The 19,761-nt window shown below is 45.2% G+C and overlaps 1 protein-coding gene across 1 annotated transcript; it reads left to right on the top strand.

Annotated features, from left to right (window-relative positions):
- Positions 1-7,845: 7,845 nt before the first annotated feature.
- Positions 7,846-19,606, top strand: atp6v0cb (ATPase H+ transporting V0 subunit cb). Its single transcript, XM_080021717.1, has 3 exons — positions 7,846-8,096; positions 17,885-18,068; positions 18,990-19,606. Exons 1-3 carry the CDS (start codon positions 8,027-8,029, stop codon positions 19,192-19,194), a joined length of 459 nt encoding a protein of 152 aa, XP_079877843.1. The 5' UTR covers positions 7,846-8,026; the 3' UTR covers positions 19,195-19,606.
- Positions 19,607-19,761: the final 155 nt, after the last annotated feature.

Genomic DNA, 19,761 nt, shown 5'->3' with positions numbered 1-19,761 from the left:
AATTTAAAAAAATCAATATTTCAATATATTTTTATTATTATTAAACTATCAAGTTCATATCGAGCATTGGGTTGTGAGCATGGTGTGATAATCCTGGACCCTGGAAATAAAACTACTCAAATGACAGATTATGTGAGCGCTGCTCCAACTGAAGGTGGACTAATAATAAACTGCAAATCTAGAAAAGCACTGAACAGGTTTTTTTAATCCTTGTATGTTTTGAAAAGGTCCTTGAAACTGTGAAAGATTCCCAGAGTTTACTCAGACCGAACCCGTGTTGGCTCATCGTCTGTTTCCAGGGGAAGTTGCTGAGCAGAGCACGCGTGACCGGTGCATTTTGGAGTAGAAATGAGGAAGACTGAGTGTGCCTGGTTATATTTGTGGTTTAGTCATCTTCCTGGACGTGTTCGTCTTGGATCCTCCATCGGTTTTGTTCCGTTGTTTGATTCCAAAAAAAAAAATTAATAAATTGCAATAATAAGAAGAATTCCATCGTTCAAGTTGAGTCTGAAACTGGAGGAAACAAATATCTCAGCAGGAGTTCCAGAGAACTGGCCATCTGCAAGTTCTGAATTCACTGCATCATATTCACATTTTTAAGAACGTTTTTTGTAACTTTGAAGGGGAGATAAATGCAAGTTCTTTTTCAATTTACTGAAAATAAAATTATTGATAAAAATTTTAATTTCAACCCATTATGAATTAAAAAAAACCCTTGTAATATAGATGTGAGGGGCGCTAAATAGAATATAATTTAGAATTTACTAAAAATAAAACAATAACTCAAATTTGGCAGTATAGCATATTACATTAGGGGGTATGAATTCAAAAAAATTGAGAAACTAATAAAAATGAAGAGGTAGATTTTTCATACAGTTTGGGAGCATTTAATAATTTTAATAAAATAATTGTAGCATACATTGGAAGGTGGGGGATAAATAGAATAAAAAACAAAACATGAATCAATTTGTTTGACTATATATTTAAATAAGACTTCTGGGCCCAGCCACCAGCGCCTCCTGGAGGCTTTTGGGGGGATTAGCACCCGGCTCCAGACCTCCACCACGTTCAATGGTTTTTACTCAGATCAGCTGGTTTGTGTGGCTTTCGACACATACCCAATTTTCCTGATTGACTCAAAAGGCCGGCTGGTCCGGCTGTATTTAAAGTTGTACTTGAGGACTTTTGGGCGAGTTGTGCGGTACTATCCAGGAGCAGGGTCCCTGTGTTAGGTGGAGGACAACCTCAGGCGGGCGGGTGGGGGTGAAAGTCACACCCCGGTCTCACCCCGGGGCCACGTCAGCATCATGGTTGTAACTGTAGGACTGTATAAACCTAACTGCTCCTTAACATATTGTTAAAGAACTGTCTCCGCATTTATACTCATTTATTCAAGTGAATAAATGAGTATAAATGTCAAAATATTACGTAAGCACATTGCTCCCTGTTATTATGACATGAATCCCTTTGATTGATCAGGTTAAGAAAACTCCACATTGCTCCATCAATCAAAGATCAAACTTATCAAGTGAAAAACAAAGACAATGTCATCCAACACAAAGTTATCACATTAACTTTGTCCAGAACTTCTTTTGTGACAGTTGAGAGCAGCAGGACGACGGTGCAACAAGCAGCTGTGATCTGCTCCGAACATGTGACAGAGGTGGTATTTTACAAAAACAGCCTCGCAGAGGAAAAACAACCAACCAGTGACGGATGGTTTAGATGACAGTAAACGTTTGGCTGCATCAACACATACACCTTTAAACACACTGTTCCACTGATAGACAGACAGACAGGCAGGCAGACATACACATACACCTTTAAACACACTGTTCCACTGATAGACAGACAGACAGGCAGGCAGACATACACATACACCTTTAAACACACTGTTCCACTGATAGACAGACAGACAGGCAGGCAGACATACACATACACCTTTAAACACACTGTTCCACTGATAGACAGACAGACAGGCAGGCAGACATACACATACACCTGTAAACACACTGAGTACATGGCTCCACATACAAAGCAGTATATGTTTAATTCACTTAAAATAACAATCAGGGTCAACGATCATGTCTCAGTTCACAGCTTTGTGATGCACACATTGCAGGTGCTCCATCGGCCGTTAGCCCCGCCCACTTTTCCCATGGTTATTTCGTTTTACTTACAGAACCTCTCCACCGCGTCAAACCTCCCTCCCCGTCGTCGTCGCCGTGCGTGGCAGCTACACCCAAGAGCTCCTCACTGACGGTGTAGTCTGCCTTCATCCTCTTACAAGAATGGATGGATGCTCTGCATCTGTGTTGTCTGTGCTTCTGTCAACAGCTCATGAAAAGCCAGGTAACTGGTAGCAGGTTACTGGTAACTGGTAACTGGTAACTGGTAACAGGTAACTGGTAACTGGTAACAGGTAACTGGTAACTGGTAACTGGTAACTGGTAACAGGTAACAGGTAACAGGTAACAGGTAACTGGTAACTGGTAACAGGTAACAGGTAACAGGTAACAGGTAACTGGTAACTGGTAACAGCTAACAGGTAACTGGTAACTGGTAGCAGGTAACTGGTAACTGGTAACTGGTAACTGGTAACAGGTAACAGGTAACAGGTAACTGGTAACTGGTATCAGGTAACAGGTAACAGGTAACAGGTAACTGGTAACTGGTAGCAGGTAACTGGTAACTGGTAACAGGTAACTGGTAACTGGTAACTGGTAACAGGTAACTGGTAACTGGTAACAGGTAACTGGTAGCAGGGAACTGGTAACTGGTAACAGGTAACTGGTAACAGGTAACTGGTAACTGGTAACTGGTAACTGGTAACAGGTAACTGGTAACTGGTAACTGGTAACTGGTAACTGGTAACAGGTAACTGGTAGCAGGTAACTGGTAACTGGTAACAGGTAACTGGTAACAGGTAGCTGGTAACTGGTAACTGGTAACTGGTAGCAGGTAACTGGTAACTGGTAACTGGTAACTGGTAACTGGTAACTGGTAACTGGTAACTGGTAACAGGTAACTGGTAACAGGTAGCTGGTAACAGGTAACTGGTAACAGGTAACAGGTAACTGGTAACTGGTAACTGGTAACAGGTAACTGGTAACAGGTAGCTGGTAACTGGTAACTGGTAACTGGTAACGGGTAACGGGTAACTGGTAACAGGTAACAGGTTACCATGCCAGTTACCTGTTACCTGGTACCAGTTAACTGGCTTTTCATGAGCTGTTGATAGAAGCACAGACAACACAGATGCAGAGCATCCATCCATTCTTGTAAGATGTTGAAGGCAGACTACACCGTCAGAGAGGAGCTGCAACAGGATGCTATCGAGCCGCTCCGCCAGCCCCCCACGGTTCAATACGCTCACGTGAGCCGTGGTATTACGGTGATAATCGATCTGCGGCACCTCAACTTGTGTTGTCGCGCCGCGGTAGCAGACGGGCAAATGTTCATAATCCATCCAACGAGTCATCTCCTCCACGAGTCATCGCCGCCACGTTCCGCCATGTTTGTTCACCCTGGCTTCGGTTGTTCGTCTGCTTTTGCCTTTCGCTCTGATGCCGAAGTTTCAAATGAGTCGGCGTGGCGGCAGTGGAACGCTGCTCAGACGGCTTCATCCCACCAACGTGCCCGCCATTTCCTTCCCCGCTCGGGTTCCAGATGGATTTTTCATTTGTATGTTGCTTTTCTCCTTCTCTGTTTAACCCTTCTAATTTCCATCTATTTCTGCCTTCTATATTTATGTCTTTCTTGGAAGGTGAATCTCTCTTTTATTTCCCCTCTCAAGGTTTCCCCTGTCACCCTCTATTTTGGGGGGTTTTCCACGCCCTGTTGGGTGCTGGGAGGCCCCCAAACTGTCCTGCGACTGGGGGCCAGTGGAGCCCTTTGAGATCCCGTCCGCGTTGAAGGCCCATAACGACTGAACGGATAAAAGTGTTCAGCTCTGTTGACGGTCGTGTTCTGTTCTGCTCTTTGCGAGCATTCAACCTCCTTTTATGGACAATTTTATTACTATTATTATTATTTTTTTAATTGTATTTAATTTACTTGTTTTATTGATTTATTTTATAATACGAATACGTGAAGCTTATTTGATAAATTATATAGTACGGTATTAAATAATCCAAGTTTTGATTCATCCATACCTGGAAAGAAGTGAATTATAATACTTTCCATTAAGGCTCATTTCCCTTGTGTTTACAAGTTAAATCATTTTCTGATATTAAGGTATTCATGGTTATTGTTGGAAGCTCTTAAGATCCTAGTGTCCCGCTCCAGGCACACACATACACTGTGACAACGGATCGAAAATGCATTGCAGACCCCTGGGGTGAAGGGGTGGGGACCCCGTCATCCGACTGAGGTGGAGTTCTGTTAAGAATCCTCTTCATCATTCTCTGTGCACGCATCACACTGTTCCCGTTCAGTGTGACGCTGCTGAGCCTCTCATATGGATGCAAGGAGGAGGGTGGAGAGATGGGTGTAGGGTGTAAGGATGGAGGGATGGGTGTAGGGTGGAGGGATACAGGAATGAAGGCAGAGATGGATGAATGAAAAGGAGGACGAGAGGAGGGTAGCTGCACGAAGCTCCCTGTGAGTCATGCAGCCAGTCACTCCCACGCCCAGTCACTCACACCCCACCCCACCCCCACCCTCCTCTGATGGTGTCGTGCTAGCTTTGAGCCGTACACTGGGGATTCACACACACACACACACACACACACACACACACACACACACAGACAAACACACACATACACACACACACACACACACACACAGACAAACACACACACACACACACACACGCGCACACACACACACACACACACACACACAGACAAACACACACATACACACACACACACACACACACACACACACACACACACAGACAAACACACACACACACACACACACACGCGCACACACACACACACACACACACACACACACACACACACACAGACAAACACACACACACACACACACACACACACACACACACAGACAAACACACACACACACACACACGCGCACACACACACACACACAGACACACACACACACACACACACACACACAGTCTGACGAATACACACCAAAGGATTTTGCAAAGACCCACCCTGATGAAATCAAACATGTTTGATTGAATCGCCACCTGGCTGATAGGGATCGTATAGAAACATTTGAGCCTTTCTCACACACACACACACACACACACACACACACACACACACACACACACACACACGCGCACACACACACACACACATACACACACACACACACACACACACACACACACACACACACACACACACACACACACACACACACACACAGACAAACACACACACACACACACACACACACACACACACACACACAGACAAACACACACACACACACACACACGCGCACACACACACACACACAGACACACACACACACACACACACACACAGTCTGACGAATACACACCAAAGGATTTTGCAAAGACCCACCCTGATGAAATCAAACATGTTTGATTGAATCGCCACCTGGCTGATAGGGATCGTATAGAAACATTTGAGCCTTTCTCACACACACACACACACACACACACACACACACACACACACACACACACACATACACACACACACACACACACTCATCCCTCCCAGCACCCACCCTCAACATCCCTGCTTCATGTCACAGCTCAGTGTCATCGCCCTGCACCACCCCACAGACGTTACATCCAACACAGCGTTTCATTTCAGCAGCACATGCATGATATAGATAATATACTGTATAATATTATATACACATATTATATATCATATTATATACATAATATATGATATATAATATATATATAATATATTATATAATATTTGATATATGCTATATATAATATAATATATGATATATAATATATGATGTATAATATATTATATAATATATTATCATATATATCATATCTATATGATATATGATATAATATAATATATGACATATAATATATATATGATATATGATATAATAGATATGATACATATAATATAATAATGATATATAGTATAGATAATATATGATATATATAATATTATATATATTTTTATAGCCACCTCAAATGAGAAAATGGATGATTCATTTCTTTTAACAGAAATAACAGGATCTGTGTCTAGGGCTGAATGTGCACGGAGTGGGAACCTCTCCATCCCCTTGTCATTCCATCATCCTCGTTCTCCTCTTCCTCTTCCTCCTCATCATCTTTCTTTCTCTCCTCCTCCTCCTCCTCCTCGCTCCTCTTCTTCCTCCTCATTCTCCTTCTCCTCTTCCTCCTCATCATCTTCCTCTCTCTCCCCCTCCTCTCTCCTCTCTCTCCTCCTCTCTCTCCCTCCTCCACTCTCCTCTTCTTCCTCCTCTTCCTCTTCCTCCTCATCTTGCACTCTCACCTCCTCCTCTCTCCTCCTCTCTCTCCCCCTCCTCCACTCTCCTCTTCTTCCTTCTCATCCTCTTCCTCCTCATCTTGCACTCTCTCCTCCTTCTCTCTCCTCTATCTCCCCCTCCTCCTCTCGCCTCTTCTTCCTCCTCTTCCTCTCTCTCCTCTCTCCTCATTCTCTTCCTCCTCACTCCTCTTCCTCCACATCATTTTACTATCTCTCCTCCTCTCTCCTCTTCTTCCTCATCTTCCTCTTCCTCCTCTTCCTCTCTCTCCTCATTCTCTTCCTCCTCACTCCTCTTCCTCCACATCATTTTACTATCTCTCCTCCTCTCTCCTCTTCTTCCTCATCTTCCTCTTCCTCCTCTTCCTCTCTCTCCTCATTCTCTTCCTCCTCACTCCTCTTCCTCCTCATCATTTTCCTATCTCTCCTCCTCTCTCCTCTCTCATCTTCTTCCTCCGCATCCTCTTCCTCTCTCTCCTCTCTCCTCATTCTCTTCCTCCTCTCTCCTCTTCCTCCTCATCATTTTCCTATCTCTCCTCCTCTCTCATCTTCCTCCTCTCTCCTCCTCCTCCTCTCATCTTCTTCCTCCGCATCTTCTTCCTCTCTCTCCTCCTCTCTCCTCATTCTCTTCCTTCTGGCTCATCTTCCTTCTCCTCCTCCTCTCTCCTCCTCCTCCTCTCTCCTCCTCCTCCTCTCTCATCTTCTTCCTCCGCAGCCTCTTCCTCTCTATCCTCCTCCTCTTCCTTTATGCATCTCTTTTAAAGGGCTTCATTTGGTTATTTCCACGCTGTGTGATAATAAGTTGCTTTAAGAAAAAGCGTCCGATCAATCAAAATCTTTCTAATCAATATCTGATCGAAACCTGTATAAACTTTCATGGAATATTCCATCTGCACCCCCCCCCCCCCCGTACTAAACACCCTGTTGCGCGCGCGCGCACACACACACACACACACACACACACACACACACACACACACACACACACACACACATTTTTGTTATTGTGACCTGTGTTTTGCAGTTATTTATGTATTTTCCTGGTTTATATTCTATTATTTGTCTATGGCTCTACGCCACCCCCGCTCCGCTGATGGTTGGGTCCACACGGTCCACGCAGATCACGTGGTTCCTCCCGCGGAGCGCACCAAGAGCACGGCTCAGCGGGGGTGGGCGACTTAAAGGAAGCATAGGCTAGCAAAATAAAAAAAAAATGTATTCGTTAATTACGTAAAATACATTTTATTCGTGTATGTGTTGGTGTTTTTGTTTGATTTCCACATTATGCGTGGAAGTAAGTGGGCGCCAGAACCCTCCCGCCCCCAGGCTCTGGTCGCCGATGGTCGAGTCCACGCGGCGGCTCAGGTGGCCGCTCCCTCGTCGCCATTTTGTTCCGTGTCGAGTCGTGTGCAGTCACGTGGAAAGCGTCGCCCCTGTCGGTTCGCTTGGTCCCAGCTCAGCCCCGTCGCTCCCGGAAGGCTGCGGAGAACGCCAGAGGAACAGCACGGAAGCACCGCGGCAGCAGCAGCAGCATCATCTCGCCCCTTCCCAGCGTTTCCAAGACGCGGTGTTGTTATTGAAGGATGTCGTCGAGCCCCGAGTACTCCCCGTTCTTCTCGGTGATGGGCGCCTCCGCCGCGATGGTGTTCAGCGGTAAGCGCCGCGCCTTCCCCAGCACCTCGGTTCTGACGTCTCGCCGCTGGCCGACTCGTTTCCCTGTATCCCGAGCCCGTTGGTCGCCGCGGTTCGATGGCAGCTTGTGTCGGTGTCGTGTTCCGCAGCCACCACGGTGCGGCTGTGGACCAAGACGGATGTGAGGCTCCGTCGTCCGGCTTGTCTGAGCCAGTCCACCGCGGTGCGGCTGGGGAGCGAGTCGCGTGTGAGGCTCTGTCGTCCGGCTTGTCTGAGCCAGTTCACGACGCAGCTGTGTTGACAAGGAATAACACCGCTATAAAATGGTAATTAGTTCATAAAAACATAGTATTTGGTACCACGGTATAAAAGCCACGAGCTGTCTGACGCTCCACAACCGTGAGGCCTTGAAAACCTCGGGAAAAAAATACATTCTTTATTTCCTGACTTTTAAGGTTCTCTCAACACATAAACTTCAGGTTTTGCAATAACCCCCCAAAAATTGTTGACCAAGTGTCTGTTTTTATGATGTAATGATCCTTGCTTGTTGCAGTTCATCTGGAGGGGTGAAGAGAATCAGGTGTGAAAGGGTCCCAGCTGGAGAGGACACCCCAGGGCTTGGGGGCACTGGAGGTTAGATGGGTGCAATTTGGCTCCTGGGTTTTTTGGGAAAACAGTGTTCTGAAGAATGCTGCGGACTTGAGAGCGCTGTACTAGGAAGTGTGGATGCATTCCTCACGATTTAGAGCCCACTCCGCATATAAAATCCACCCCTGGTTCCAGCCTTCCAGCTTGGGAAACACATTATAAACTTGCACACACAGCCACACCCCAGTTAGAAGAACTGTTATGTTTTGATAATGGACTCTGAAATGGTCATCGGGCTCAAATTAACAATGTGATCCAATCTGCTGTAGATCAAAAGCTTATTGTTGTTCCTCATTATTGTTGATTTTTATTTATTTTTAACCAGTCATGTTCCACCGTAAAGCAGGAACAGCCACCTACTTCCTTGTGCTGCACATGGGAGTGAGACAAGGTCACATGATGATCACATGATGAACCTTCTGACTTGGAAAGTCCAAGGGGCTACTGATCCTGTCAGTTATGCTTCCACTTTCGTTCTTTGGCCAGTCGGTCGGTTGTGAAGGTGTTTTCCCCAGACTAACGTAACTGTAATAAGGTTTGGAGAAGTTGATGTTGGAGTGAAGTTGCCCGTTTTTCTCGGGCTGAGAAGATTATTGTTTCATTATGGTTTATTGTGTGTTTTATAGTTGGCTACCAGGGAAACTAGCACCCAAACAGTGATTATTGTACATTTTCGAAAGACGCTCTTGCCTTGTAAATTAAATGGGAACAAAGTTGAACTATTAAGCAGTTTGCCCCTTGAAGGACCCATGGGTTCCATGGACCCCATGTTGATAACTGTTGGGCAGTTTTCCCCTTTTCTAAGTGTTATTTGTAGGCCGCATGATACCTGCCGGTGAGATGTAGTTTATGATGATTTGTGGCGTGATCATCCAGCTGATGTATTTTGGATTCTTATGGAGTACCCTATGACAAATGGGCAAGGCAATAATTGTCATGCCTGCTAGCTAGTGGAATCATGCTACAGTCAATAACTAGAGGCTTCTTAGCATCATCTTTATTGGGGATGAAGTCTCAAAGCAGACTCCTCTCTGGCAGTGGGATACAGCATGAGACTCTCAATATAAGCTATAATTTGAAATGCTATTAAACAGACTTCCCTTTTAGCCAGTGTGGCAGCAGATGAGGTTTTATAATAAAAGTCTCAGATTAACTTAAATTTCCTGTGGTCTACCACAACAGTAAATAAATACACATACCATGTGTGCCCATGACATGTAAATAGTTGTATGCATGCGGGCGGCCAGTGTCATTAAGCATATTTCCTCAACGGCACTTCTTATCTGCAGAACCACGGTTCCCCACATCCCCCTTCAGACGCCGCAGACAGAAGATTGGCGGTTAAATTTTTTTGTCCTTCTGCTTGAAGGGGGGGGGGGGGTGGGTAATTCACTGTGTTTTTCAATGATGGACGACTGGACAAACCTTCAGAATGTGGAGTCGAGCTGTGTGGAGCTGCAGCACTGAGGCTCCAGCAGCAGCGTAGTGTGTAGTGTTCTCCAGGATGAACCGAGTGGAATGTAAAGCTGCTGGTTTGGTCCCCAGTGGCGTTGAAGCGCTTCCTCCGTTCAGGATGATCCTCGGTGCTTCAGACTGGGCTGGGTGATTGGGGAAAAAAAAAAAAAAATCCATAGTCTGATGTAATTCCATTCTACTGTTTGTTTCTGCATCAATTTAGCAAATTGGAGTATTGATACGTTGCTTGGAAGTTATGCAACCGTTTTACGCTTCAATTAGTTACTCCACTACTCTAGGAATTACCAGAGTCAATTATTCATTTCATTTATTTTTTTGAATCTTTTGTAACATTGCTCAAAATATATTTTTTTCTATTTGAGTCTGAAATAGAAACACAATGCATTTTGTATGTCAGTTATTTATTTTATAAATATTTTTCCATACTGAACAACTGCCAATATTCTCAACTTCAATACTGCAAGTTCAGTGCGGCCACATTTATCACATTTCACACTTTAAAGTAAAATGGAATTAAAATAAAATTTTGGTATTAGACTGAATTTGTGCTGTGAAATATTTTTGCATTGTGCATCGGATGGTACTCTGAAAAATTGGCAGCAATTCTCATAATGAATAAAATGTCAAATTAGAATCGTATCATGATCCATCTCATCATTAAGAACTCAAATAGTGAGATTCAGCCCTGCTTCACCCTGGTTTCCGGTGTCGGTTGATCTCATTACTTAGCCTCCCCTCTTCCTTTTTATCTGCTCAGCTATCATTGTTATAAATGGCACTGTTACCACTCAACCTTTGACCTCCTGGCACACCCCCGTCATTTCTAACTGGACTCCCGGTAGGTGCAGGTCCCTGACTCATCGTTGTTCACTGGACTACTGTGAAACGCTAAAATGTGCGCTAGACGTCCTACACCTGTCTTACAGATGTGGCGTAAAGGGAAGTATCCGGCAATCATTACAGCAGTTCCACAAAGGACAGTTTAACGTCAGCTCCCTTAAGTTCCCGCGGCAGAGCGTTTAAAAAAAAAATAACAATATATATATATATTTTTTTTTTAAAAGACCGCAATGTTTCACTTAGTTCCTCTTGCACCAAGAGAACCGATCCGACATCTTTAGCCGCGCCTATTCGCCTGCAGCGCAATGAGGCCCCCGCCCATTACGTGGATGTTCTGGGTGTGCAAACGGGAGGATGCGGGGTTACCTCAACAGGAGAGGATGAGGATTAAACCCTTCACACCCCACCTCTAATCTTTAATGGAACAAAAATAAGTTATCACGAGTCTACACAAGACCATGAATATCACCACCCACATGCTTGAATATTAATTGATATTGGATTATTGACCTATTTTACAACGATGTATATAAAATATGCCGGCTTGAAATTCACAGACCACCTTTTCATTTAGAAGAGTCGACAACTTGTCAATCACGGTATATCCATGTCTTGGTTTCCTGTAAAGAATACGATTTCCTCGCTGCATCCCACGCCTCAGTGCTGCCGACGGAGGCGGGATGCGGCGAGTTAAGAGTTTCAGTTTGTAACAGGTTTTCGCAGGCGGGAAGGTCGGATGTCTCACCGCGACGGCCGCCAGAGGATCTGAGCAGCCTGTCAAAATACCTTTGTGTCTGAATGGGAAGTGCTGTGCAAACACGGGTGGACAGCTTGGTGGCACGGTGACATATGATTATCCAAGCTGGCATGCCCACTCGCTGGGCCGTGCGTGGTGCAGTGCATTGCACTGCTGCCTCACAGCAAGAAGGTCCTGAGTTAGATTCGCGGCGGGGGCGCTGTCGGCACCGTGCTGCGGCAGGTTATCTCCCAAACAGGGAGATAACCCGCCGATAATAATTTCTGTGTGGAGTTTGCATGTTTTCCCCGTGCTCACATGGGGTTTCCTCCACCTAACATCAGTAAAGACCCCCACCAAAAACATACACCCGTTCTGCCTCCTCCCGAGCGACTGCAGCCTTTTAACGAGTCTGTTGCCATTGCGTTCATAATGGCAGTGGTTAAACGCTGCACCCTAAAGGAGAGGGTGGCATCTGGTGGTTCCTGGATGTCACGGTGTGGTGGTGCTGCTGTTCTCTCTGTGTAGGTGTTGGAGTCTTTGACAGTGGAGCAGACCTACAAGGTCAGAGCCCGGCGTAGGAGGTGGAGCCTTGTCAAAGGGGACCTCTGGGGTCTGGGGTCTGCTGCTTTTTATTTTTTTAAGAAACACAGGAGAATTATTCTTTAAATACTTTGAGTTCCCTCATCGGCAGTTTTGTTATGAACAGTTTGTATTAATTCCCCTTTCTGGCATAGGTTTGGGAGACAGATCTGAACGGCTTGTTGGATCACATGTTTACTGACCGAGGGAGAAAAATGGGACAAAACAAAACTGACTCAGTTTGTTTCGTTGACCCGTCGGAGACTCAAATGTATTTGCACAAGCACTGTGTACGGAAAAAAGTGAGTTTTTCATAATGAGTGCCCTTTAAAGGCTCTATCTTTCCCTCTGTCCTTGCGCTCTGCAGGCCGACCGTAGCTCCATCTGTCAACGAGCTTGGGCTCCGCCCTTCACGGCCCCGTCTGCATCTCGGACTCTTATCAAAGATGATCTTTGAAGGATGGTCATTTAAGATGCCACCATTGTATTTTCACAGGTTGTTGTGAATGACGCTTTCAGTTTGCAAATGGGGCAAGCCTTGCAACCTTGAAGGGAAAACAAACAAAAACAAATGTCCTTAAGTAGTTGGAAGCAGGAGGACGTTTGGCTCGTGTTGACCGCTCGTGTTATGGCCTGATGAGAACACGCTTGGCTCAGTCTCTGTATTGGAGATCGGTGTCTCCTGTTCAGTGCTCTCCTGTTCTCCAGCTTCCACTGGATCTTAATCAAACTCTATTTGTAGATCTATTTGCCGTCTGTTTCGATCTCTACAGTGAATGTTCAGTTTGAGCGCCCTCGTTTTGGTATTTAAATGTAGATGCACAAGCGCTATGAGGAGGCGTCCCTGTCCGTCTCAAATCAATCCATATTTTAAGGATCAAAAACACTAATATTTATCCCTGGAAGTTGTCCGATGTTTGCCGTACGTCATCATTTTAAGGAGTTGTATATGATGTAGGTATATCATAAATAAAACTGTTCTGTCTTAACCGATCCATCTGAGGGGTGAATGATCTGATAACGGTCAAACTAATTTACAACGTCAAAATACAACTTGATATTTCAACCGGCATCACATTTTAAGTAATATCTTATTCACTTGTATTACAAACTTGTTTAGTCTTAATTCCATGCTGTTACTCCAGAAAGCCCATCAAATGCTGTCAATATCAAAGCCTCTCCACCCACGAAGGGGAGATAAAAACACTTTTGGCCATGGAGTACTCACTGTTGGCTGCTTGCCAACACAGATAGGAATACTGACTTACATGGACACTAACACTGAGATGAACCTGTTTGTTTCTAAAACAGTGTCGCTGCGTAGTTGGAATAATCAAATTAAGCCGTCACCATGTTCCAAAAATGAAATGTGAAACTGCAACTGGATTTGACTACGTCACATGCTGTTGATCTTGTTTAGGAGCCAGAGCTCCCAGAGTACAGGAGCAGCGTCGGACCTGAAAGTCACATCTAGACTGTGAGAAGGAAGTCATAGGGAGTGTGTTCATCACAGCTGTCGTAAGCCGGGGCCACGTTACGTGATTTGTATTTTTTTTTTAATTAAAAAAAATTTCCCCACATCACAAACGACAATGAACAGATGTATCTGCCATTTAGAGGTTTGTGGTACTGCCGCACTTGCGAGAATGTATCTTCCTGCGAGACGCAAGATATCTCGCTTTTTTATTTTTTTTAACCAAAACAAACATGGCTGCCCTACAGCTTGGTTCTGTTGTTGTTTGTGCAGCGACTTGCAGCGCTGACATTCTACACTCATCACGCTCATGAGCCGCTCCCCTATTTCACAAGGTTACGCTGGCCTACTTGCTGCTTTCTTTGGCTTGGCCATTGTACAGGCGCACGATCTCATTGGTTGTTGGAAGTTGCTGTTACGATTTGAGCCTTTGATGCGCACACGTGAGGATTTTGGAAAGACCCCGCCCCGGCAAAATCAAACATGTTTGATTGAGTCGTGACCTGGACGGTTGGGATCGTATAGAGACAGATTTGAGTCTCTCTCACACACACACACACACACACACACACACACACACACACACACACACACACACACACACACATCTGACCGCTATGATTCTACAGCGCCCCGGACTACCAAGACTCAGTGCCCAATCTCAACCTCCCCCCCCGCGCGCACCGTTAAGTTCTCCATTAGAGCAAAAGTTAGTTTAGTACGTTCTCTGCTGGGAAACATGGCTGTCGCAGAAAATGTTAAATGGACTAAATTTGATGTAGCACTATTTCTAGTCTGCGGGACACAAAGGACAATTTATGCCTCATTCACCCCTTTACATACACACTCACCCCATGAGGCAGTGTAAAAATGCAAATTGCATGTATTGTTTTTGTGCTAAATGCTATTATTTTTATTTATTTTTTTACACCGCACACACATCCTATAGAGTAAGTCAATGCCCTCGCAAACAAAGCTGTCCTAAATAAAACTCCCCTTGTTTAGTTTTTGCTCCAGTTCATTATATCGGACTACCGCTGAATCCTGTGGAGGCACATCTTCAAGATCCCTCTTGGAAGCAGAGTTGGGTAGATTTCCAGTTTTGCCGGTCCGGTGTAAGAGCCTGAACTGGTTTGATTTTATTCAAACCAATTGAACCGGTATTTGTCATTATGAGACTTTATGGCAAATTAGAAAGGAGCCTCCATCAGCAACCTGTGCCGACGGTGTCACGGCTTTGAATCAAACTTGTATTTGATTAGTAATAATCAATATGACAACATGATTAATGTAATATTATGTTGGTTTATAAACAAGGTAATGGAGCCACTGGTGTGGGACAGGCCGTGCACCACCAACTCAGAACCAGCTGCTCAGTCAAGTGCGACCCTAAATAAAGTCAAAGTCTCCTGGTAGAGCAGCCTCCTTCCTAAACAAGGAGCGGAGCGCTCCTCCAGCTGTGGAAGGTAGAGCTCAGTGACGTCCTGCTGTGCCACAGACTACGCAGAGAGTCCTCCTGCCTCTTCTTACTGCTCTGCGTTGGCCCCCAGGGGACGCGGCCTCAGACACACTTACACAGCGGAGGCTGAAAAAAAGTCCTGCGTCAAGGTACCGTGCTTGCCCTCCCCCCCTGTGGTGCAGCCACGCACGGCGGTGGTTCTGTGCGTACAGTAGAGCCACCGGCACGCTCGGGGGTTTGACCGTGTCCAGTCAGCTCCGGTAAATGCACAGTGAAGCCATGTTCCAGTGACGATCACGGTTACTACTACTCGGGCAGAAATCCACAGATGTCGCAATCCTGGTATTCTTTTAAAGGAGAACAGAAAACTAAAGACCTTAGTCGCCGATTTCACTTCCCACGTTCACCTCCTGGATGGAGTGGCAGCCTTTCTTTATCTTTGTTTTATTTGCTCTTATCTTTCTACCTTAAAGCTGGAGCCGCACGACTTGATCTTCAACAACAATGAAAATATTGCGCGTCACACATTTCACGGGGACGTTTACAAATCCTCACACACGCACTCTTTTTGAGGAGCACAAACAACTGTGGCTGTTTTGGTGGCAGCGCTGACATTCTACACTCATCACCTAAGAGCTCCTATTTCACAAGTTTGCGCTCAACCACTTCCTGCTTCCTTTGGCTTTGCCATCGTGCAGGCGCACAATGTCATTGGCTGTAGAAAAATTGCCGTTGTGGTTTTAAATTATTTGTTTTCCAACCTGTGCTGTCAGCTGCTGTTCATACAACAGAGTATTTGTTCCATTGAGTCTAGAACAGAGTTAGTCTGCAAGTGGAGATCAACTTCTCAACCTGCAATGAAACTCTTTATTCATTCTCTAATCATCAACAACTGCTGCAATAACTCTGTCCTGAGAACGAGCTGTGGGACGAGCAGAGCACAGCTTTTTATTATACACAACCACCACCAACCCCCTGTTTGGAGAACCATCTTGCCATGTTTTGGTCTTTAAACAACTGATCATTATTACTCCAAGAGGCCTGCCCTGATGCAATCAAACCTGTTTGATTGAATCGCCACCTGGCTGATAGCCATTGTATAGAAACATTTGAGCCACACACACACACACACACACACACACACACACACAATGATGACGGCTAGGACTCTAAGATAAGCCTTTATTCCTTTATTCTATCGCTGATTTGTGATAGAAACGATCAAAGTGCGCACACTGTTTACATCCTGGACCATGGCTGACCGCAGAACCGTCACTCAATGAATACTTCTTTTTAACTCTTTATTATTTTTACAAATAGTTTTGGTTTTAAATTGTTTTTGTTGATCATTCCTTATGCAAATAGTAATATTTGTTTTTATAAATAATAGGGGGGGGGGTGTGAACCTTCCTGTCACCACTACTGATTGTAGCCTAGAACTGTATTTTCTATACAGATACAAAATCACCACCAACATTCTTTAATGAGTCATTCTCCAAATATAAATGGTGAAATCATCAAATTCCTGTATTTTCATAGCGCAATGTGTATCACAGAAAAAAATATATCGCATGTCAGTTTTTTTACAAAAAACTGCCCTGTACCACCTGGCACGACCACGACTCCGCCCAATCCCAAATCGTTGAAAATCACGTAATGTGGCCCTAGCTTAATGCAACTTCCATTCCATCCATTGCCAGGTCCATCCGTCAGTAGTGGAACAGACTGTACATCCCATAAGAACCAGTGCCGCAGTTTGGACCTTTGCAAGACGCCTAGAGCTGCAGCCTGATTATAAAACAAATCTTAAAACCTTCCGATCAGGGAAGGAAGAACGCTGCGGTCGTGATGAAGTGCGCGGTATCGGGTTCCACCGCACGATATGATGCAACTCTAGAAAGCTCTAGAAAATTCAGACTGGAACAGGGCAATTATTTAGTATTTACGGAACGGGGTTTGGAACAAATGGAATCGAATATTCATAACTATGTTTTAATTATTGTCTGAGGCGTTTCTATCTACATAGAGAGCGGGTGCGCTTCACGGAGGCGGCCATGTTGCACCGCCATGTTTCATCTACGGCAGCCCAGAACAGACAACCAAGCTCTGGCTCTAGAGAGGGCCTCGCCGCCACCACCGTGTTGCGCCGCCACGGGGGAGGGGGATTCGGTTGGTGGCGATCTGCAGCCTCACCACTAGATGGCGCTGCATTCTACACACTGCACCTTTAATATTTAACCTTTTCAGTGTCTACTGTGCCGTGCTGTCCGTGGTTGAACCTCCAGCTTGATGTCATGGTGTCTGCGGAATGTCTGGAATTCAGCTTTACGTCGTCAAATAGTCGCGCTAAACCCACCGCTGCTGAACCTGACCGTTGAGAGATTTTCCTAAAAAGAATGATCCTAAATTCAGTAAAAAAAAAACAAGTGTGTGTAATTTTGTGTCACTCTGACACAGCTGGTAACCTAGACGTCGCTCTTATCCCTTTTCATGTTTTTACGTGTGACATTTCTGATGGACTGAGTGTATTGAAGCGTCTTTTCTCCCCCTGCTGGTGGTTCAATGTAATGACACTCACCTTAACCCCCCCCCAGCCCTGGGAGCGGCGTACGGCACGGCTAAGAGCGGCACGGGCATCGCCGCCATGTCTGTGATGCGGCCGGAGCTCATCATGAAGTCCATCATCCCCGTGGTCATGGCGGGAATCATCGCCATCTACGGGCTGGTGGTCGCCGTGCTCATCGCCGGCGGCATCGCGGAGAACCTCCCCCTCTACAGGTCAGAGCGGTTCCGAACGGCACTGGGAGCAGGTGTTGGCGTCTCCCGAAACATGTCCCGCCGCCCCCTGGTTTTCTAGTTACACCCGTGAAAATGATCCGTAGACATGTCAACCGAGTCAACCTTCAGTCTCAAGTCAATCTCTGAAATGGCGTGTAAAGTAAAACCTGGTTGGATTTTTTTTCCGTTTCCTAATACCATACCTTTTATATGACCCCAAGGAAACTGTTGAGGGAATCATAACCCTGTTTCCACCTCGTACCTTACGACAGCGCTTCCCTTTACACGCTAAGCCAGTGAGCGAGAGGATCCAAAAATGAGTTTCAGCTCGATGACAACGGCCTCAATACGAGGTCTTGTGGCGTGTGGAGGCGTGGCAGAGTGAGACGGAAGACTTTCTTCAGCGTTGAAAATGAAACTTCATTTTGGGATAAATCCACGTCTCAGGGGCCTGGTCCTGAGTTGTTGAAAGAAAATGGTGGAATTTTAACAAATGATGAATCATGGTGGAGCCAACATTTCAATAACTGTAAAAACACAAGTGTTTACTAACAATTTAGTAAATAGTCATTTATAATATCACACCCTGTGAACCAAAAACAACAACTAATCCCCTGCATGGAATCACATTTGTATATTCTGTATATTTTTATATATTTGACGATTTCTGTTTTGTATTTTTCAGCTATTTGTGTTTATGTCAATTTATTTTAAATGTATTTTTACTTTACTTGGTATTATTATTATTATTATTATGTTATCATGTTGTTATTCATACTGTAAAGCTTATTTTAAACACTAATCGTCGAAACTAATCGAAAACAAAATAGTATTTTACGGCTGAATCAGGACTTTTGCTGTCGTCCTGTGTTTGACGTGTGTTTGACGTGTGTGTGTGTGTGTGTGTGTGTGTGTCCTCAGGAGCTTCCTGCACCTGGGGGCGGGGCTTAGCGTGGGGCTCAGTGGGTTGGCGGCGGGCTTCGCCATCGGCATCGTGGGCGACGCGGGCGTGCGCGGCACGGCCCAGCAGCCGCGGCTGTTCGTGGGCATGATCCTCATCCTGATCTTCGCCGAGGTCCTGGGGCTGTACGGCCTCATCGTCGCCCTCATCCTCGCCACCAAATAGAGCCCCGCCACAGCGCCCCCTGCTGCCGGAGGGTCCCACATATACCAATACAACGGGGAATATTGTAAAAAATAAAATAAAACCGACCCGAAAGAGATTGCAGAGAAGGAAATTAAAACTGATCCACCACGTGTACAGTCCTCCTGATTTGTGTGTGTGTGTGTGTGTGTGTGTGTGTGTGTGTGTGTGTGTGTGTGTGTGTGTGTGTGTGTGTGTGTGTGTGTGTGTGTGTGTGTGTGTGTGTGTGTGTGTGTGTGTGTGTGTGTGTGTGTGTGTGTGTGTGTAAGATTATTTTTCCCCTCCACCGGGGGGCGATGCTGATCTGTTTGGAAAGACAAACGTGAACGGACTTGGCTTTATTTTTGTTTTCACAGATTTTTAATTCTGAGGAATTGTTGATTAATAAAAAAAATCAAAATTAAATGGAGTGAGTCTTTAATACCCCACGGTGTGTTTCAATCATCCTACCAACACTGTGTTTGTGTCCACAGCAGGTCTCACCGTGTACTTTTTCCAACCTCCTCTCATCATCCAATACACTTCAGTTTAGTGTGTACGAGAACACGA

Source organism: Zeus faber, assembly GCF_960531495.2.
Source record: "Zeus faber genome assembly, chromosome: 20".
In the NCBI taxonomy this organism is placed as follows: domain Eukaryota; kingdom Metazoa; phylum Chordata; class Actinopteri; order Zeiformes; family Zeidae; genus Zeus; species Zeus faber.
The sequence above is the reverse complement of the archived record's forward strand: the minus strand, read 5'-3'. Positions and strand labels throughout refer to the sequence as shown.